This window comes from Corvus hawaiiensis, chromosome 5 (genome assembly GCF_020740725.1).
Source record: "Corvus hawaiiensis isolate bCorHaw1 chromosome 5, bCorHaw1.pri.cur, whole genome shotgun sequence".
NCBI classification, from domain to species: Eukaryota; Metazoa; Chordata; class Aves; order Passeriformes; family Corvidae; genus Corvus; species Corvus hawaiiensis.
In genome coordinates this window covers 40,044,028-40,066,876 of record NC_063217.1, presented here as the reverse complement: position 1 = coordinate 40,066,876, position 22,849 = coordinate 40,044,028, and the positions used below count along the sequence as shown (strand labels likewise).

General features: G+C 37.3%; 1 protein-coding gene across 6 annotated transcripts in view; it reads right to left on the bottom strand.

Annotated features, from left to right (window-relative positions):
* SPOCK3 (SPARC (osteonectin), cwcv and kazal like domains proteoglycan 3) overlaps positions 1 to 22,849 on the bottom strand; it is a 188,418-nt gene that overhangs the window by 15,908 nt on the left and 149,661 nt on the right. For all 6 annotated transcript variants that reach the window (XM_048304288.1, XM_048304285.1, XM_048304286.1 and 3 more), the window contains one exon: positions 4,787 to 4,906. In XM_048304288.1, the coding sequence (XP_048160245.1) occupies positions 4,787 to 4,906 (120 nt within the window). The remainder of the gene's footprint in view (positions 1 to 4,786; positions 4,907 to 22,849) is intronic.

Below are 22,849 nucleotides of genomic sequence, written 5' to 3'. Positions count from 1 at the left end.
AGAAGATTGAGTCAAAAGCAACTTCAGTCAACAACACTAATTTAGTTCATTTAGAGACTTAATTTTAAGTAGAGATGGATTAATTAAAATTCCTGTTCAGAATTACTTCTAGGCTGGATTTCTTCTTCCAGACTCTAGCATTAAGCATGCCTTTGCATGAGCCAACCAGACACATGCAGAAATTCACTGGCAGAACCTTTTCTTTCTAGCTAACTAGAGCTATGGTTCAGGTTTTCAGCCTGTTCAACTTTGCAGTATAGCTTTATGAGTCATTTTCTGAAATAATCTCAGGAATTAGACAAATTCTCAAGCCATCGGTGTTTTGAAGACATCAAAAATACTGTTTAAAACCACAATTCTTTCTAGCTTTAGGAGTTCTTTCCTTACTCTAGAAGTAAGGAAAATTTTATTGTTCTTATGACTTCTATCTGTACCTCAGGGTTTTCAAATATGCTTCAGCAATGAAGATCAGGGAAATATAATTTATCATTGTATAGTGTCAGCTTGTCTCTTCATCAATAAGAAACTTAGGATTGCCAGAATGAAATAAAAATCTTCAAGCAAAAATCTGAAGTCGCTTATTTTGTTTACTTTTCTTTAAAAAAAATCAGTCTTTTCCTCCTGCAATTTTGTATGGGGATTTGTCAATTTCAGTGTAATAATATCTTATTCTGCTAGTTCCAGACAAGCCAATTATAAGTAATTTTCTCTCAGAATCCTTGTATTTTTATGATATTTTCAAAATTATTAATGTATTAGTCTCCAAATAATAATATTAGTTCCAAACCATAAGAAGATTCTCTATTACCTTTGGCCTCTGGTCTTTCATCTTCTAATATGACAAGGTGCTCAAGTATTCTTCAGAAATAGACTGCCTGCTAGCAGAAATATTTGTGGGACTATGGTATTCCTTGTGCTTTGCATATGATGTATTAATTTTGTGGTTTATTACACAAAATTAATATAGAAATAGAATGAATATTTTAATAGACTTTAAAACAGGTACATAAAATGTCACTTTATTTTTTGACTCTGTATTTTCCGATCCACAAGGGAAAAATAATGGGGGTATTATTGTAGTATGGGGATCAAATACCCTTTTCCCCTTTGTGTCATGTATTTAGACCATAAATGGCCTGAGGAAAAAATTTATCTGCATATGTAGCATCTGTATTATTGATACTTTTAGATATATTATATTTGACCACATCTAGACCCAAAAGGGATTTTGGAAATAAAACCTTATTATTTTTTTGAAATATTCTAGTCTGGATTACTAACATTCTGCTTTGGGGAAAAAGTGTCAGTAAGACAAAACTACCTTACTCTTGTAAAAACACAGCAACGTAGGCACCTCACACTTGTTATCAGGATATTGACAGCTCTAGCAGAACACCATCGAACACTATTGTTTGGTTTGTTTAGGTAATATTAATGATTTGATGGATCAATGTGGACTATTTAATAGCTGGAACAACTCCAAAAAGCACCACCAAGGCACCATAAACTTGCGCCACATCTGCCTTGGTCAGAAGGACTGCGCTCAAGTCTTTTAACATATCCTGTCCCAAATGCCACCAGAGAGACTGCCATATGAAAAATCCTAAATACAAAGAGACAACCAGAGAGGATGTCACAAATTGCTTCTTTGATGCAGAATGGTTTTTCAGTGAGGAAGAAACTTTACAGTAAGAATACAGGAAAGCCACGGGGAAAGGGTGACAAAACAGATTTTTAACACCCCACGGGTAACAAAAAACTCCAGGGATCTGTTAGAATAATTAGGACTCTAAAAGGGGAAGTTGCATTCAGGTGGCTTTTTGATGTAGCTTTTAGTCTGCACAGATCACCAAGTCTCATATGCTAAGTGTAAAGTTACTATACATGGTAAGAAGTTCTTTGCAAGATTTATTTGCAGATGTAGCTTTCTGGCATCTCAAAAATAGGGGCTGGACAGACCTGGTATACTTAGATATCAACATGGCTGGATGCCCTGATACACCCAGATAACAGGCCTGATGTCTTGGACCTCCTATGACTTTGGAAACAGACATTGAGGGATATTACTCAAGAGCTTTGCTCTTCAAGATCAGTTTTAAGAATTTTTTAATGGTATTAGAAAGGACATTACCATGTTGAATGGTTATCATGTTTTTTGTTTCTTTTTGTGTTTACAGGGACACAGTGACATAATATTTTCTTCTAAACAACAGACATGTTCATTTCTCATAAAATGCAGTACATATTTTGCTGTCTTAAATGAGAAATTTTTAAGTACAGAAATTTACATACCAGGAAAAACATACAGCACTAATGAAACCAGTTTTAAAATAATTTGTGCATCCCCAAATCTACAAATGAAAAAAAAACCCCTTCTGAATGTATATTCGATTGCTTTCTGTCTATAGATGGACTGTCTTCCTGCAGTAGCCTGTCAGATTATCACAAACACATAAATATTGGCTATTTATAAAATCGAGTAAATACTGCTCAAATAGGATGTTTAATACCTAAAACTAGTATTTTTGCACAATTAGCTATTTGCAATTTGAGTAACTGACCACACTACTGAAATACTAGCCACGGAACAGTTATTGTTCAAATGTGAAACACCGTAGGTTTTTGTTGAATACCTCTTTTTTAAAAAGAAAAAGAAGAAAATATAGGATAAACTGAATGTCTCACATCTAAACATTTTGTAAAATTTGCTTTATTTTAGTAAAAAGAAAATAAACATGCCAAAGCCTATCATCAAACTTCGATCAAATTTAGAGCTAGTAATAAATTAATACTTCATACAACATTCCAAATTCTGGTACCATGATAAAAACCTAACTCAAACATTTCTGACAACACGATGTTGACAGGTAATTTGAAGTCAGCAATATACAGGAAACAGAATTTTCCACAGAGACTGTACTTTCTTACCTGTTGATGAGAAAGAGCAAAGACTATTCTTAGACATCCAAATCAACTCAATTCCATCTTTCAAAAAATGGTAGAATAGCATGCAATCTAAATTGTGCCTTAAATTTAAGATACCTCCTAAAACATGTGCAGACTCTTTACACCACCAAAGGTGAGAACTTTATGACCTTGAAGGCTTCCAAAACTGACAATGTCCAAAAATCCACAAGATTCTTGCATATTTAGCCTCACATATAAAAATCTTTGATCTTAAGTCTAAATATAGTCTTTGATTTCTATGATAAAATACAAATTTGAAAACAAACAAGTGACATAATAAATATGACTATACTATATCCACATGCACATCATGGTACAAATGCCTGTCTCAAGTAGAGATTGTAGGTCTTATCAAAACCGTCTGTGTGCTTAAGGAAAAAAGCCAAGAAAGATGTCTGAGGGAAAAATCTCACACTCTTAAGAACTTTGTGTTTGCACTATATCTCCCTGTATTCAAATTAATAACTATGAACTTTACTTTCTTGCATTACATAGAATCCAATTTGTTGAAACACTGACTTGTTATTTATGCAGGACATAATATTTAATGGCTATAGGGTTGCTTTCTTTATCACTGCCCAAATTTCAAAGTGATCATTCAGAGAGAAACAAGACCCTACATGATATTTCAGTTTACCTTCAACTGAGCAATGCACTAACCTACATTATTAGACACAATTTTTTTTTACTATACAATAAATTCTTACTTAAGGGCTGCAGACTTTCTATTTCTATTGTTTTCACTACTGCATGAGAAGCAGATCACATGCCAGTTATGGGCACCAACCAGAATGTAAACTGGAAATATATGGGTTTAAATGTGGTCTTTTTCAATATCAATAAAAAGTGACATTGCTGTATTACCACCTGACCTCAGAAACAATTTTTCTCAATGTTAAGGAAAGTATTCCCAGATAAGACAGAACCATCTTTAATTCATTGCATTTTACAGAATTATTCACATTCCCTTCGCATGAAAAAAATCACACAACGAAATGGCATTTGCAATTAAGTGAAATCAGTGGATTTCTTGAAGAAAGAAGAAAAAGTGATGATACTAATTGAATCAAACAAAAGTTAAAAACATCTCAAATACTTAAAAAGCTAAAAATAAAATAAGCAAGGTAAAAACCCAATGGTGGCCAAGTTCTGTGAAACATACTCTGGAAGAATTCGTAGCTTGCTCTTCATATTAACGAAAGGTAGAGTTTTATGGCTTTTGAAATTCAATTTGACTCCCTTCACAGTAGAACTTCACTTCTGGAACTATTAATGCACACTTCAACTGCTCTTCTAAATAAGCCCTTTGATGATTACATTTTAAAATGTAATTACTTTCCACAACAAAAAAAATCTCTTCAAATATTTGAGGGGGCTAAAAACAAATTATGCCCCCTGCTGTTTCCACTCCTGTGTCTTTTCCAATTTCAAGTATTACCTTAAAAATTCCTTTTTTCTTACAAGCTTATTTTCCATCTGTTTTTCTGTACCAGTACCTGCAGTGACATCAACTAGGAAAGATGGGTCACACATAATTAACATTCCTTTATTTTATTTCTTTTAATTTGAAAGCGTTCACAAATTAAAGCATTGTGAATGGTAGCTGCCAAATGATACTGAAAGTTTAAAGTGAACATCTTGTATTAGTACTAAGCCATAAATAGGAAACCAACTATTTGAAAGAAAAGCCCAAAATTGTAGTTTTGTATCTATGCCTATTTAAAGCACATGAGAATAAGGCAAGTCTTAGCAATGGAAAAACAAAAGAACAGAAAAAGATCAAAGAAAACATCAAATAAGGCAAGCAGAAATTGCTTACTGGTTCTTTCAGGCCTTTGAACAATCCTAGTCTTCTTATTCTGAATTCCACTTTCATGAAGTGCCTTAAACCAGTCTCTCAATCTGTTTGCAACTTCCCTGAATTCCAGGTCACTGCACACTGAAAAACAAAATGCAGAGCTGTTTAATGTGTTTCTCCAGGCTGCTAAATAGAACTTTTCAAACAATGCTAAAAAAAATCTCCCAAATCCCCCCCAAACCCCAAACCCCATATAATAATACAATCATGTATGTTCTACAGCTTTTTTAATTAATTAAATTCAGTTGCATTGCTTAGGTACATCTTCAAAACCCAATGAAGGTCCTCAGAAATAAATGCCTGGTGTATAGAGGAATTATAAAATTACAGGTACCTACAAATTGAAAACTTGCTTTGCAAACTACTATAGACAGTTGTAGCACAGGTATTTCCAACTCTTAACTGCATATGAGACACCCATAACAGTCTTTTGCCTTTTTATTTCCATGTTCATTAAGGCAATACTAATGCAAGCCCTACCAGAACAGGTCAAGAGATGTAATTTAGGCAGATAATCATGAACTCCCAACCTGATTTCCTATGCTGAGGCATGAAAAGAGGAAATAGGATTGACAGCAAAAGTGTTTCAACAGTGTGCTGGAAGTTTGTATCATGGAATGCAGTTTCACAAGCCAAACTTGTGAGCACGTAACAGCAAACAGGCAACTGTACAGCCACTTGGTGAGGGAAAGGATGGATTCTTTGACCAGAAATAGAACAGGCAGAAAAAGCACACCAGACCAAAGAGAGCATCGGTAGCACCAAGAGCAGCAGATTAGTAGCAGACTGGCTGAAGTGCTGTACAGTACTGGCAGTTCATACAGAAGCCAGCAACAGAAGTAGATATTAGAGAGAGATGTGAAGTCGAGAGGCTTATTCACTGAGAAGACAAAGAAAGAGCATGCTTGAAGCAAGTGGATAGCCCTCCCACAACATCTTCCCATGTATTTGGGAAAAGCTAGGAAAAGACAAAAGAAATAACAGTATCTGGAAAAAGACCAGCACAGAAAAGACACTGGCTGTACCCCTCCTAAAGTAACAAAATACCTTCTACTGCCATTCTCAATAGCTATCACTTCCAAATCAGGATCACTTTCCAGGTCTACCAGTAATTGAATAAGCTACAACCTGAAGAGCTCACACCTAAGTTGGCAGGTTTCACAGTGACACTCTTGAAAATAAATCTCCAGTTTGCTTACTTTTCCTTTATTGTGTAGCAATCCAACATATTTAGTGAAGCAATCCAACATATTTAGGGACATATCCTTTAGCACTTCATTAAATTGAACAACACTGTGAAACACCTATTTGTATTTTAGATACAAACATGTCATTCATTATGTCAACAACTATCAATGTCTGTACAACTGCACATATCTAAGCATTGGATTATTTATACTTTATTGAAGTCTCTCTTGATACTTTGATTCTATCCATGAAAGACTTAAGCACAATCTATACATACATTTGTATATATTATGGCCTGACATTTTTATAGAACTTGTATTTGTGCTTCTCTCATGTATCAGAACTACTTATTTTCTGATAATTTGATAGGGAACTGGGAAAAAAGTAATGATACATAGGCATGTGTACTCAAAAATGTATTACAACAACCAGATGAAAACGGTCTCCTGACCCAAGACTACATATCATAATTCAAAGTTGTGGGAATTTTATGTTTGCTACAACACCTTCCTGTACCAACCCCTGCAATCAGCTGACAGGTCAGAACAAGCAAGCAGCTATTCATTTGGGACATCCTGCTCCTCTTTAAATTCCCTTTCCATTACACCTGTATATCGGGTTTGTATGGCCAGGTTTTGGTAGCAGGAGGCTACAGGAGTGGCTTCTGTGAGAAGCTGCCAGAAGCTTCCTCCATGTCCAGGAGAAAAAATGTCAGCTGGCTCCTGGACAGACCCACCAATAGCCAAGGCCAAGCCAATCAGGAATTGAGAGTAACTCCTCTGTGGTTACATATTTAAGAAGGAAAAAAGTTATTGCACAGATGTAATTGCAGCCAGAGAACCTGTAAGGAACAACTGCAGACACCAAGGTCAGTGGAGAAGGAGGGGCAGGAGGTGCTCCAGGCCCTGGAGCTGAGATTCCTCTGCAGCCTGTGGTGCAGACCATGTTGAGGCAGTTGTGCCCCTGCAGCCCATGGAGGGCCACAGAGATCCAGAGATCCACCTGCAGCCCCTGGAGGAGACCCATGCCAGAGCAGACAGATGCCTGGAAACTGCAAATCCATGGGAAACCCTTGGTGAGGCAAGTTCTGGTAAGAGACCTGCAGATCCATTGAGAGAGGAGGACTTGTGACCCTCTGGGGCATTCACCCTGGAACAGGCTATGTCTGAAGGACTGCACCCCATGGAAGAGTGACCCACACTGGAGCAGTTCATGGAGAACTGTTGCCTGTGGGATGCACTCTTGGAGAAGTTCATGGAGAACTACCTCGCATGGGAGGGACCCCATGGGGGAGCAGGGGAATAACTCCTCCCCCTGACCACTGGGAGAAACATCGTGTGATGAACTGACTGAAACCCCACTCCCTCTCTCCCTACACAGCTGGATGGGAGGAGGGAGGGGTGGAGGGGAAGGTGTTTTTAAGATTTATTTTACTTCTCATTGTCCTGAATTTTTAGTAATAAATTCAATTAGTATCCTCAAATTCACTTGGTTTTGCCTGTGACAGTATTTGGTGAGTGACCTTTCCCAGTCCTTATCTCAGCTGGTGAGATTAGGACCGGGAAAGGTCCTTACCCCTGTCCAACTGCAGAGAGTGACAGAGTGGCTTTGGCGGGCCCCAGGCATCCAGCCTGGGTCAATACAATACAAGGTGAAATAGAGTAATACTGTTCCTTCCCTAACTACCCTCCTTTGGTTTAAGAGAAAGACTTGAATCAAAGGGTATGGAGCACAGCACAACCACTAGGGGTACCTGGACTGCCATCTAACCACTTTGATTTATCGACCCAGCACAATACTGTTTAACACCACCACAGGTCCCAGAATAACACTGCTATGTTAATAACCTAGCTATTTTCTTCTAAACTCTCTATATGCAGTGCTACTCTGATTAACCTCTGGTGCTGAGATGACCTACTCTGAGCCAGCACATAAATTCATCATTTACAGGCACAGACATCCACATAAACATCCATATATACGTGTGTGTGTGTGTATACATATATGAGGCAGAGCATGAGGAACTATCAGTTACAGCATGAGGAACTATCAGTTACAAGTAAAAACTTCTGAACAACATTAAGAGAAAGATCCATATGGCATCTGCATGATTGTGCGTGACTTCCTCCTTTCTGTAGAAGTAGCAAAATAAACACACCAAAGCTAATAAACTCATGAAGGTGTAAAAACACTGTATTAAGAAAATGAGACAGTACATCTTTGGCTATTTGGTATAAGAATAAAATTGTTTGTTGTTTCAGCATGGTACTAGCCTCTGCCATGTACAATATAACACAGAACACAGTTACGCTTACATATGGACCCCCCATATATATTCTGTTACATTGTATTGTTTGTAGCACTTCTGAAGCATAAAAACAATCAGATAAAAAAATAAATCAGTTTTTATATTGTGATTACTCTGACAAAAAGCCAGTATTATCCTGACAAGAAAATGAGAATATATCAAAAAACCTATAGACTGACAAAGCAGAAAATGCACAAGTAAGTAAGAACTATGGAGTATCAGTAGTGACAAACAGATCATTGAAGTAGAACAGCTTTTTCTATAGTTTGAAATTATCATTTGAGCACTTCTGGGCACAAACTTCCATTTCCTAAGGTACAAGGATACTGGACTACTTAAGCCCTAACAGTGGCAGGAAAGCTGCAGTCTTTGCCCCCTTGGTTTTTAGTTAATAAAACAATTTATGAAAAAATATCTACTTAGAGGATAGTCAGCAATGACTTCATTGTACCCAAGTACCCATGGACAGGGAATTTTTAGACTAAATGCTCAGACATTCAGTCCAACAAAAAAAGAATGCTGTGCATACAGAAGTAATGCTAAAAAGTGCATTGATTTTTGCCACATATATCCCTGTCTGTGAACATATATGACTATAATTTCTGGAAAATAAGAGAATTTTTTAGGTCATTCAAAAAATAAAAAAAGGTGATGCTTAAATATTGGATATTGGTTTTATTTAGAATCAGATCTTTGAGCATTTCTATATCATATTAGCACACAGATTCCATATTACCTCTTTATATAATAAACATAATAACAAGAACAACAGCAACTAATAATAATAATATGGAATTTTTCCTTCCTTTTTGTTTCATAAAAAAGTCACACTTCTAGAGAGGCCAAAACTAAAGCAATATTTGCACATTCTGAGTAAACTGAGGGCCTCAGACTAGAGAAAGAATTCCATTTCAAGTTCCATATATACAACAGAAAAACTGAAATCTTACAACGTGAGTTATTAAACAGGCATAAAACAATTTCTAACATGTTCCACGTTAAAGATAGGACTTTGAATGTCGAATAACTTCAACTATATAATTTTTTTTTTTAAAAGCATTTATCACACTTCAGATTTTTGTTCCTGTTTTGACATGTAAAAAGAAAAGAAGCAGCTAAATAGCCTTTCAATAGTAAAATAAACCATCTAATTTTCTCTCACACAGAAACTTCTCAACAAGTTTTGTTCAACTTTTCAAGAACATTCAGATGAACATGTAACAGGTGTAAAAGACTAAAGTCTAAAAAGTAGCTTTCAGAAAGTCATGAGAAGCAGAGAGCAATATCCAGACATCACCACAGTTACCAATACAACTTGTTTTCCAGAGAAGCTGGGCTGCAGAACATAACTGTAATACAACACAAAGAAATGTCAGATATATTTACTGATAATGTATACATTTGGCTTTGTTTCTAATCTGTATCCTGTGTCAGTACAGTACCTGCCTCATCTCTGCACCTTAATTCACATGGATTTATGTGAATAAACTTCATGTTCTGTAACAGAGATGATCAACCTAACAATCCATTTTCCCTAGAACACTATTTGCCATTGAAAAATGCTTGCTCAGGGTTATGCTGTATGATGAAAAATTATATTAATTAATGGGTTGATACATACCAGAAAATATTTAGGGACTTTTCATCCTGGTGATGAGCTTGTAAAGATACACATTAGTGAAATTATTGTGGGAATTTGTACTGATTTAGAATAGGTCAAGATGAGGTAATTCAGATCTATTCAGACTATTATTTCACCTGATAGACTGGGAGATGAATCTTTAATGGCAAAAGACAGACAGTAAAGGTTGTAGAAAGTTAGACAGTAATCAAAAAATGCATATTAAATCACAGGAATCCACTCAGGAACCTGCCAAGAAGTACTACTGTTTTTGTAAAATGCCAATGCAAGGCAATTCTGCTATTACAATCAATTTTAGTAGCCATTAAGAGAATTAGTACAAGGTAATATGAAGTCACTAGCTCAAAGGTTACTGGAGTCTACTGTCATTTCAAGCAATGAGACCATTCTAAAACTAACAGCTATGGCTATGCAAAAAATGAAGGTATCTGTAAACTTACGGGTACTTAATCCAGATATATCCTTATGATAACTATTATTTAGGTGGAACCAACTGTTCAATCTGTTTTCATGTACAGTAAATGTTATGATTTTTGTTGGTATTTGAATACACTTTACAGATTGAAAGTAAAATATTTGAAAATCTTTTAGTGCCTTTTAACTCAAGCTAATTAATGAAGTAAAAATAGCATTACTGAAAGCTGTAAGGACATGCAGAACCTATTTTAGCACTAGCATAATGGATTGAATTCCCTAACGTATTTAAACCACTCTTAGCTTCCTGACGTAAGAGAAAGTAAGTTATTTTAACAGTGCTTACTTTTTATGTAAACACAGACACATATAAAATTATCTTTAGCTTAGTAAGTATTGAATGGACATGGATATAATGAGCACACTGAAATACTGTTGTATCAAGGAGTAGCTTTCACTAAGTGAAGGGTCAAAAAAGTGATTTAGAAGAAAAAAAGCAGCAATAAACACACTGCACACTATGCAGAGGATGTTCCTCAGCACACACAATCTCATTCAATCAGGCAGAACTACACTCATAAATTCATGTATACAATAAAATAACCAGGAAGTAAATATAAAGAGAGAATATAGAAAACTTGAAGAACAGTTCAGGTTCAGACAGAACAGGTACACATCAATCACGTTTTAGAGTCAACTAGTAATTATTCCACGTGAGATGGGCAACTGATCAGTCAGTGAGTGCTAAAGCAAGACTTCTTGCTATTCAAACTTTTTCCACATACTGGAATCACTGCATATGACTTAAAAAAAAATTGCAATTACAAAAAAGTATGGTATTTTTTGATTCACAGAATCAAACAATAATATATGTTGAAAGGGAACTCCAGAAGTAGTTCAGTCTTACTCTCTGCTAAAAGCAGGTCTAATTACATTAGGTTACGCAGGACAGTGTCCAGTGATTCATGTCCTGTGACCATCACGCAATTCACGTGAAGGTTCCTCAATATTTGAGAGACAATCCCTCTTTGAAAGGAGCTACTATCAACTATTTTGTAGCTCTGTACTGTTCTCCCTGAAAAGTACAAGAGTATTTCCTCATGCTGTAACTTGAGGATTGCAGCCATCTGTCCAGGACTGTTAGACCCCCAGAAACCTGGTTACAGCAGCAATTCTGAATCAACTGTGGGCAGGAGTATTAGGAGCAGTCCACAGCTGATGCTCATGCAGCCCAATCCCCTTTCAATGCACTACCTACCACTCATGTACTGTCCTATGGCTGCACAGTGAATGTTCAGCATCTGTTCCAGCACAGGCATTTAAACATTCTTCTGAAAATACAATAACCCTAAAACTGCCTTTAGAACTCAGTGCTGCCTTTTAAGACAGTATCTATTATAGTAAGGAACATTACAGCGCACATACCTACTCGGTGTCAGTACTCTGGCAAGGCTGCCATTCTGCACAGGTTTATTAATTTAGCCCTGAGGAACTGATTGCTTGGACTGAAAATTCCTGGCTCCAGAATAAGGGCTAGTACCCACGTGGCTAACTCTAAATGTCTAAGAATTGTATGCAAGTGACTTACAATTCCTGCAATATAGAGCAGCACTTCCAGCTCTGCATCATCTGTCACAAATGGGAAGAGCAACATATGGCAAAAAGAAATGAGCTAGCAAAACCCAGTAAATTTGGCAGAAGGACAAAAATCCCTCCAAACCTGTAACTAAAGGATGGGACAGCCATTTCAGTCATCTTTTTACAGTCCCGTATGTATAGTTAGAACTGTTTATTTTGTTTTAAAAAGGTTGTAAACTGAAAAAAATCATGCATATATTTCTATTTCTATAAGATGATGTTTATCAGCCATCTGTTGCTTCTAGGCCCAGTGATTTAGGAAGATAATACCTTGAAATTAACAAATAAAAGCATTCTGATTTCCTTACTATTTAACTAAACATAATGAATTTTCTACTTCGGTTAGTCTATGTTATGAGATAATTAATACAAATGCTGCAGATACCGTATCAGGGAACTGCAGCTGCTTATTCTTACTGCCCCAAATTAATGTTCCATACAGACATTCTGCACATGATTAATGCTTCACAAAATGCAAAATGATTTCAATTAAATTACATTTTTATAAAATAAATCTGATCTTTTTGTGTCCTCATGGTTTTTAAAGACTTCACATTTAAGTATAATAATAATTTCTGAGTGCATGGAAAATAGTAGTAACCAACAACATACAGAATTTATGTACCAAGTTACTGTCTTCAACTTAAAATACGTTGACTTACAAAAAGATTGCAATTAAATAAGACAATACTTTCTTTAGTCTCTCAGAAGTATCACACACCTACTGTGGAATTTGCTAATTTATTTTCTGGAGGATAGTCAATGTATATGGCTTCCTTTGCTAATTGCTGCTAACTTTTAATGTCAGCTACCATTTCTCTTCATGCTCTGTTATTCCAAACTATCAATTTCTGAGGATAAAAATGATGTTATTAATCTGTAAATTGTGTAGTTATGAACACAGACAGCAAAATATGATAGCAAAGAGATGTTCCACTGTAACATGCTATATATATTCCAAGATAATTTTCAAGTATTTCTGTATATTCTATTGAATCCAGTATTTCACATAATAGAAGATACAGTAAGTATCAAATAGGGACAGACCAAAAATCGTCTTAGTGGTGAAAGCTTTTAAGGAAACCATAACCCAAAGGTGCAATAGTTTTCCAAATTCAGTTTTAAAGATTCCTGAAAGCACTACATGGCTCTGGGACAAAGTCTGGACATTTTCTTCCCTTCAAGATCATGACTGACAGAGTCCTGCAAAGACTTCTTCCATTTGACATACAACCTCTTGAAACATAGCAGACAAAGTTAAAAATACCACTGAACAATGCTCTTTATAAAGAAAACTTAAAAATACGTATATATTATTTCACCATTTCAAATTAGGTATTTTCTGAAATCAGAAATTTTCTGTGCTGATAAGAGACTTTAGAAGTGTATCACATCAGGTAACCCAGCACAGAACCTAGAAGGGACTAATGGGCCTTTCTATTGTGAGGGAAAATTATCATTGTTCCTCACTACAACTATCTACTGGTTTGCAATTTTTCTCTGGAAGGGGAGGGCAGAAGAACTGAACAGTAGGCTGAACAATCACCCTTTAACAGAAATTAACTACAGTCTGCTCTGCAAGTGTCTGGCATTAAGGAATTTTACATCATATAACAGATCCAAGGCTGCAATGCAACAATTTATTTTTTTCATATTTAGATTGTATTTACACTAACCATTTGCTTGTGTGTTCTTCTTGAATGTTTAATCACTAACATTGCTGTTAATAGTGTGAAATTGTTCATTAAAGAGCACAGTTGCCTGTAGACCTTTCAGTGAGGACCAAGAGGGTAGAATTACTCAAATTTAGCTAATTATTTGTATCTTCCCTAAAGGAAGGCCAACAGAGGTAGACAAGCTCTTTCTCTACTATTGAAGAAACCTATGACAGTTAATCCATTATATAGTAATGGAGCCAATATGGAGCCAATTCCCCTGGCACAGGAATCACAGGCAGTGAGATACAAACTACACTGCACCACCACCTCAGTGAAATCAGAATGCTGGTTAAGTAAATATAATCTGCAGCTGTGTCTCCACACAAATTCACTAATCAAAAGTGTAAGGAGAAATGCAGAAACTAATGAGTTTAAAAAGATATGATTAGGGCACAAATATCCAAAATGTTTACAAATGCATACATAAAATATGTTAGCAAAGTGCAATTACGTTTTGCTAGTCTATGCGTTCAGCACTAAATGGATTGTTCATGAATGTCTGATGTAGATCAGGGAATTTTTATGAGATGTATATGAATATTCATAGAGATAGGAATTTATTTAGTCTTGGTAATTTCTAATGTGGTTATTCCTATGCATCTTTTAAATCCAAAAACTTTGCATTACCAACAGTGATCCTCATATGTGTTACAGAGAACCTTTAACTCATGGAGTAAACTGTGTGTGACAAAAATCAATATCAGATCCAAACCAAACACCATGAGGGACCAGTCTTGGTATCATGATAGGTTTCAGAAAATGCTTCTTTTCCAGCCATAGTCTTTCTGCTAGCTACCTGCATGCAGGGTGTCTGCACGTCAACTTTGCCAGTACAGAAATTTTCGAAAGGAGCTGCTTACAGAAGGCACAAATCAGCACCATGTGTATGCAGAACAGAACAGAGCTCTCTTAAAATCCTTATCCTATTGAAATCAGTAGTAAAATTCTTGCTGATTTCAGTACAGCCAGAATTTCACCCCTACTTTGCTGCTGTCTAGACCAACTACTTGGTTCTTTGAAGAGGAAAGGAATGCTAACACTGATCAACATGGTGATGATTGTTTAAACAATTCTGTTGACATTTTTCACAATGAAAAATTACATTTCATAAACTTTGCAGTCTATTAAAAGAAAAATATAACCTTTTTGTTTAAAGAAATATGATACTGTTTTTTTAAAAAAATCTGTACAAGAAAATGTGCTGGATTTCAGACAAAATCTATATAATTAGAATGTACATTATTTTTCCACATGGTGATTAAGAACTTTTCAAGGCAAAAAGAGTATGGGTAATTAGAGATGCCACGTAGTAATCTATTCGGTTTTAACTTTACTTGTTAATTGTAAGCCATGAAAGGCATTTGTACTAACTGGTTGTGCTGATTATCAGCACCGTTGCCTACAGCTGAAAAGAACTGCCAAATATCATCAGCTGTGGGCCTCTTCACCACTGCATCTGAGACTTCCAAACTATTGTCCCTAACAATGGCATCACTGTTTTGCACTGCTTACAAAATCTGTAATAGTGTCTAAACTGTCAGTGACATCATCAAGAATCTGAAAATAATGCATCAGTAGCTGACTTAAAAGTGAAAAACAAAATCAGTACTTTAATTGTTTTAAGAAATATTGAAATACCTACTGATAATGGTTTTGAAGATATACTAGTAAGAACAGTAAGAAATGTTTATAGTGTGAAATTATATCTATTTCTCACATAGATTTTTCTGTTCTCTGTCAAAAGACAAAACATCATTTTCTAGCTACTATTCCTTTTGTTACTGAAATTCAATTCCATGCCTGTTTCCCTTCTGCCCCTTTTGGGCTGTGCTCTTAGAAGTATTTTGTATTTCTGAAAACACATCAATAACTACAGAGAAGCATGCAGAAATATATCACAGTGATATCTGAATTTCACTGGTCACACAAAAGTAGGCAAGTTCCTCATTTCTTCAACAATGACCACCATTAAATCAACATGGCACTACAGAGTCCTGCCATTCTATTCTATTCCATAGGGCCAGCTGCATCACTATACCTATACAGGCAGTTTTAAAGATACAGGCCCTGACAGACACATGTGAATTCACTGTGGTCAAATCTCGTGGCTTGTCACCACTGCACTGAGCTCAGAATTTTGTTGCCTTCCTGCCTGCACGGCTCATTGCCTCGCTTTCAAGATGTTGATACTGCTCCTCAATGACTTGCAGACAACAGAAAATTCACGTTTAGCAAGGTGAAGCTGAGGTACAGCACGTGTGCAAAGATTACTGGATTCAACAGCAGGCACCATGACAAAAAAAATTAACTTGCAGTGGAAATGGGTCTAAGTTTAAGAGTTTCTCCATGGTTCTTATTTCATTGAACAAACAGAAATCTTGGTTCTGCTTCATGGGAGTTTTGTCACAGATTTCAGTACCAGTTTTGCACTCAACAAATATGAAAACCCCTTATTGCTACTGCATAAAACCTCAAAACTTCCTCCTGGTTTCACAGTTGTAATTCAAAGGCTATTGCTTGAATATCTGAACTGACTTGGAATTTTATTTAACTGCTGCTGTCTGCATATATTAATTCATTAATTAAAAGGATATCATTAAGACATTTCTACTTTAAGAACTAACACTGCTATTATTTCTTAATATGCAATCAACTTACAGAGAAACAAAACTGGTTTAGTCTCATTTTATACTGAATTCTGGCCTTAGAAACAAAAGTTTCTAGGTTTCTAGGGCTGCTCATGCATTAGTAAGTTGGTAACCATGATGAAAAATAAATACAACATAATCCTACAACATACTGTACATGGCAGAGAGTATCTTTTTTATAACTTATAGCCACACCTGGAAGTCTAACAGGACTGGATGTACTATGTTATTTTAAAAAGTCATTAAATGTAGAGAATAATTCTACTTTTGGGCTGATACTGTTCAACATCTTTGTTCGCGACATGAACAGTGGAATCAAGTGCACCTTCAGCAAGTTTGCTGACAACACCAGGCTGTGTGCTGCAGTCAACATGCTGGAGGGAAGGGATGGCATCCAGAGAGACTCTGACACACCTGAAAGGCGGGCCCATGCAAACCAGTGCGAGGTCCTACGTCGTGGCAATCCCGGTCACACCTACAAGCTGGGTGGAGAAGCGATTGAGAAGAGGGCTGCGGAGAAGGAATTCAGACTGGTGGTTGATGAAAAACTCAACATGAGCCATCAGTGTGCAGTCACAGCCCAATAACCCAAGGGAATCCTGGGCTGCATTAAAAGGAGCATGGCCAGCAAATTGAAGATTATTCTCCCACTCTACTCTGCTCTTGTGAGATCCCACCTGTGTACTGCATCCAGCTCAAGTGTCCCCAACACGAGAAGGATACGGAGCTGTTGGAACAAGTCCAGAGGAGGGCCACGAGGTTGAAAAGAGGACTGGAACATCTCTCCTATGAAGACAGCTGAGAGAGTCGGGGCTGTTCAGCGACTGGAGAAGAGAAGGTTGTGTGGAGACCTCAGAGGAACCTTCCAGTATCTCAAGAGAGGCTACAGGGAAGCTGGAGAGGAACTCTACATCAGGAACTGTAGTGATGGGAGAAGGAGTAATGGGTACAAACTGAAAGAGGGTAAATTTAGGTTAGATACTAGGAAGAAATTCTTTCCTGTGAGGATGATGAGGTACTGGAACAGGTTGCCCAGGGAGGTTGTGGATGCTCCAACCCTGAAGGGTTCTAGGCCAGGGTGGATAAGGCCTTGAGCAACCTGCTCTCTTGTAGCCTCCTTTAGATACTGGAAGGCTGCTATAAGCTCTCCCCAGAGCCTTCTCTTCCCCAGGCTGAACAATCGCAGGTCTCTCAGCCATTCTGAGCATTCTTGTGGCCCTCCTCTAGACTCCAGCAGGTCCATGTCCTTCTTATGCTGGGTATCCCAGAGCTGATGGCAGTGACTAAATAAATTTTTGCAGGACATGATGCAGTATGGTCAGCAGTTGACACTATGGTAGTGTGGTTTAACTTTCTGTATAAAAACCTTCAGTACAACTTCATCTAGTATTTTGAAATCAGCCAGTAACTTGAGCTGTGAAACAATTTCTTAAAAAAAAAATTACACTGAACCCTAATGTTTCCAAGTTGATAAGGGAAGCTACAATAAGAACAGACTTCCCACCAAACCCAAAGGCATTGAATTTGCATTTTAAAATGGTATCAAAACTGTTGCTTAAGCCTCAGAACATAGAAATAGAACAAAAACTCACTAACGCTTAAAACTTTACAAGAAACTGACTTTCTTGTACAGGCTGAGAAGAACAAAATACATAAAAAACCATAGAAAATAATTTGGTTCTATTATCTTCCAGATACTAGAAATTAAATTTGTGAATTTTGCTGTTTATGCCTCAAGGTATGTTATACTGCATTTGCGGCAAATCTATTAAACAAAAAAGTAAGTGGGCAGATTCCTAAACAGAATCATAACTTAGCAATCTAATAAGCCTACTCACTTGGAACAGTATTTCACTTGGAAGGGACCTACAATAGTCCAGCTGCCTGACCAGTTCAGGGCAGACCATAACCCAATATGTGTTATTAAAGGCATTGTCCAAATGCCTCTTTAACACTGACAGGATCAGGGCATTGACGACCTCTCTAGGAAGGTTGTTCCAGTGTTTGACCACCTTCTAAGTAACAGAATGCTTCCAAATGTCCAGTTTAACCCTCCACTGATGCAGCTCTGAAGCATTCCCATGTGTCCTATCACTTGATACCAAGGAGAAGAGGTCAGCACCTCCCTCGCCACCTCTTCAGGGAGCTGTAGAGACCAATGAAGTCACCCTTCAGCCTCCTCCTCTCCAAGCTAGGCAAGCCCAAAATTCTCATCTGCTCCTCACAGTACATTGTTTCTATCCCTGTCACCAGCTTTGCCGGCCTCCTCTGGATGCATCCAAGGACCTTCACATCCTTCTTGACATGTGGGGCCCAGAACTGCACAGAGCACTGAGGGTGAGGACCCCAAGGCCGAATGCAGCGGGACAGTCACCTCTGTTGGTTGTCTGGTTGTGCTGTGCCTGATGCACCCCAGGATGGGGTTTTGCCCTCTGGGTGCCAGGGCACACCCTGCTGACTCACACTGAGCTGCTGCCGACCAGCACCCCCAGATCCCTCTTGGCAGGGCTGCTCTCCAGCCACTCCTCTCCCAGCTTAGTCTTGTGCCCAGCATTACTAATACTGCTCCTTTCAATAGAAGTCAGCACGAGGGAGCTGTGCCCAAATAATATCAACGTACAACACCCGGTCCATTGAACTCAAAACCACTCCCACTACCACCATGACACTGCGGCATAAAATACCTGACATAAACAAACAGCTGACCAAAATAAATTAAATGAATACTGAATGTCTAGTCACTGCTTAAAGCCAAAAAAATGCCCGAGAGTTAGGTAAGTCTCCTAGAAGAAATTAACAAACAAGGAAACATAAACCATGACATTTTCAACACATTGACATCAATCACCTATGAAGAAGATGTAGGCAACAGCTCCTCTGATTATTCAGTCACTCAACAGTGATAATAATCAGAAGTAACTTCCTGAGGATATAGGCAGTGGTAAAGGCCCACAGGGGAGCAATTCACACAAACTCTCCAAAATCTCCCTGAAAGGTAGTCAACTAGGTACATTACGTAACTAGATATTACTTGTTTCTCATTTACTACACACACACACACACACGCACGCGCGCACACACACACTAGTTTAGCTCTTCAGCAGAAGATAGGAACATACACAAATATATGGCTGAATCAAGACATAAAAAACCAGGGAGTTTCTCTCCTCTCTTCTATCTAGACAAGACAGCCAAGCACCTGCCTTGTGGGCACAAAACTGCTCCCAAGCCAAAGGTGTAATTAAAGAATCATCACCTCCTTGCTATCCACATTTTCTTTTTTTACCTTTCTAGGCTGTTTCTTTCTTTAGTCCCTCACATTCCGAAATGTCAAGAGCTAATGAATCACACATTATTTATATTTTATTGTACAACACATAATCCAGGTGTCCCATTTTAATCACTTTAGTCTTGAAAAATTTCCTGTGAAATGAAGCATTTGTCACTCAGCAAATACTTCTGTAACAAAATAGCTTTTATGATTATCATACTGTTACCAAGTGATTTTTTTCCTGGCAAAAATAGTAGGCATTCATTTTTTGAAAAATACTACAATGTAGAATTTTTTTTCAGAAAGGTAAGATGCTGAACAGTTTAATCTAAATTAACTGACTGAGATTTATGCAATCGCTACAAAGAAATGCAGATATGTGTAATTTTCTCTTATAGCATTGAAAGAAGCAAGGAAATTGTCTTCAGGAAAATGTCCCTTTCTTGTATGGCCTGATATTGCACAGATAAAGTAAATTCAAAGTTGTAAAATATTAAATAATGAAGGCTAACACTGAGACACTGATAGCAAGTAAAGATCACAATAGGCAGATGCATTTTGTTTTCACAGTTACTGTTTGGCTTCCATTGCAAAAGGAATTTCTCATCACTCAAAATAACACTAATAATTTATAATACTTGATAAGGATTTTATATTCGCTTTTGATTTATGCAACAGAATGACTCACTGTCCACGTGATACAATGGAACAAACTGCTCAATCATACAGGAAAAGGGTTCCCGCATTTCAACTTTTTAGAATGCTGTTTTTTATCTACCCCAAAACTCTGGAAACCAAAAGGGAAATTCAGATTACAACAGAACAAGAGCAGAAGCTCTGACCAGACCATTTCACGTTCAGCTCTCCCAGAAGAGTATACCATACAAGTTTCAAGTCATTAAGCTGCAAGCCTCCAGGACACCCCAGATTCACAGCATGTGCAATGCAGGCGATCTGCACATATGGACTGGCTGTCTGCCTAGTGCTTAACAAACACATGCCAACACCATCAATCTCTTTGCAAATGCCTTCTTAATGGATATATGCATTTCTGTTTCCATTATGTGCTGGTCCTTAAATAGCACAAGGGGCATTCTTCCAGTCTGAAGAAAGCTTGCTTCAAGGTAGAACAATAGAAAAAAAGGAATAGTAGACTGTGTAATTATTCCATGACCTCTGTGTGGTAATGAAATTCAGTAGAATTTTATCTTTATGCTGTTTATAGTTACCTTCCTTCTATATATAAATATATATATAGCTAGGATTACTTGCAAGGCTTCTTGTGTCCTCGTTAATATACATACATGTACTATAGTTCTCAGACCATTTTTTGAAGCTTTTTCTCTTTCACAGCTCTTCACAGCTAACCAAAATTGTCCCACTAATTGCCACTGAAAGTGACAAAATCACTCATGAGGTTTTATTATGATAGACAATTATAATGTGAACCTTTTTGTTTTACATTTTGTGCATCAAAAGAATTTCTTAGGATGAAATGTTGAAAGCGCTTGGACCATTTTCTCTGGAGAAGAAAACAATGGGATCTTACAAATATAAATAAATACCTGGAGGGAGGACATAAAAACAGAACCAGGCTCTTTTAAGTGGTTCCCAGTGACAGGACAAGAAGCAATGGGCACAGAGTGAAACAGGAGGTTTCTGCTGGACATGAGGAAACAGTTTGCTGCGAGAGTGACTGAGTTGTCCGGAGAGGTTATACAGGCTCTATCCTCAGAGACAGTCTAAAGTTGTCTGAGCATGGTCTTGAGCAACCAGTTCTTGGTGGCCCTGCTTGAGCAGGGAGATGGAGCAATAACACCTCCAGAGGTCACTTTCAAACTCAACCATTCTTCTAGTCTGTGATTCTGTAATATTGGTGTGTGGCCTGGTAAAATTTGGTAGCAGATGTATTTTACTGATAATTTCAAACATCTCAACAAAAACCAGTTCAAGTGATGGTATAATTTAATTTGTCATTTACTGGACCTTTATTCAGATTCCCTGTGCTAGTTGCACAGGTTATTTTGGGGAAAAAAGGATATTCCTGTCTTCTTGCTCCTTTTGCACTAAGCAAAGTTTTCCACCTCCACCTTGCCCCCACCCCAAGCTTACTTCTGCACTTGTTTCTGGTTTTGAAAAGAGAAATAGAACAAACCAAAAGCCTGACCCCTTGGTAATATCAAAGTCTGTTGTTACAAAACACAACTGATTTTAAATCTCTCCCAATACATTGGAGGACTTTAGATATAGATTAAAAAGAAAAAAGGAAAAATCTTTAACACTGGGTATCACTTATTACAAATCTTTATGCAAAAGACTCAATAATTTCAAATAAACTAAAATAGCAAATGAAACAACTTAAGATAAATGAGAAACTTACTGTTTATCATTCACTCTACTCTCCTACTGTAGCCTACAAGGACTAATACCTTAGAATAATTATCACTTGCAGAGTGAAGTTTTACATGGTTTGTGCAAAAATAATATAAAGTGGCCTACAGAGAGGGCAGAAGACAGAAAGTAGTAATATATAGTTCTTCAACACAAGAAAATTAGGCTGTTCTCCAGAAAGGGAATATACTTCACCTAGAAAGCTGAATTACTGTATTTACTCCATACTGAGCGTTGCATTCCTGCCAATGCTAAGAACCTTTTTCAAGAAGCTCAAGAAATCAGTTCCCTAGCATCATTCACTGACATCAACAAACTTCTAACAACCCCCATGCTATGCAGGAAAAACATCCTGACAGACTGGCATCTCACACGACGAGGTCCATGTTGCCCACAAATGAACACTACAGAGGTGTGGGCTGTAACAGGTGCAGGCTGCTAATCCTTACAGTCAGTGAGAGTTCTCACTAACAACTAAAAGACCATTTGGATGAACTATGTACTTGGTAAATCCATGCTTGCATTACAGAATCTACCTTTAAACCCAGCAAATGAAATTCTAGAGATGTCAAGATATAAACACTTGTACACAACAGCCTTGTAACTGCATTGATCTCTAGCTTTCTTTTTCTAAGAAGCAAACTGTCACAGATGCTCATCTCTGACAACTGTCTGCATCCTTTAGCCTTGACACACTATATCCTGTTGGCTATTTTCAGCTTTTGACTCAGAAAAAATATTTTTATGGATCAATCAGTAGTCTTTAAAGCTGGTGGACAACTCTTCTAAATTATTCCAATCTGTAG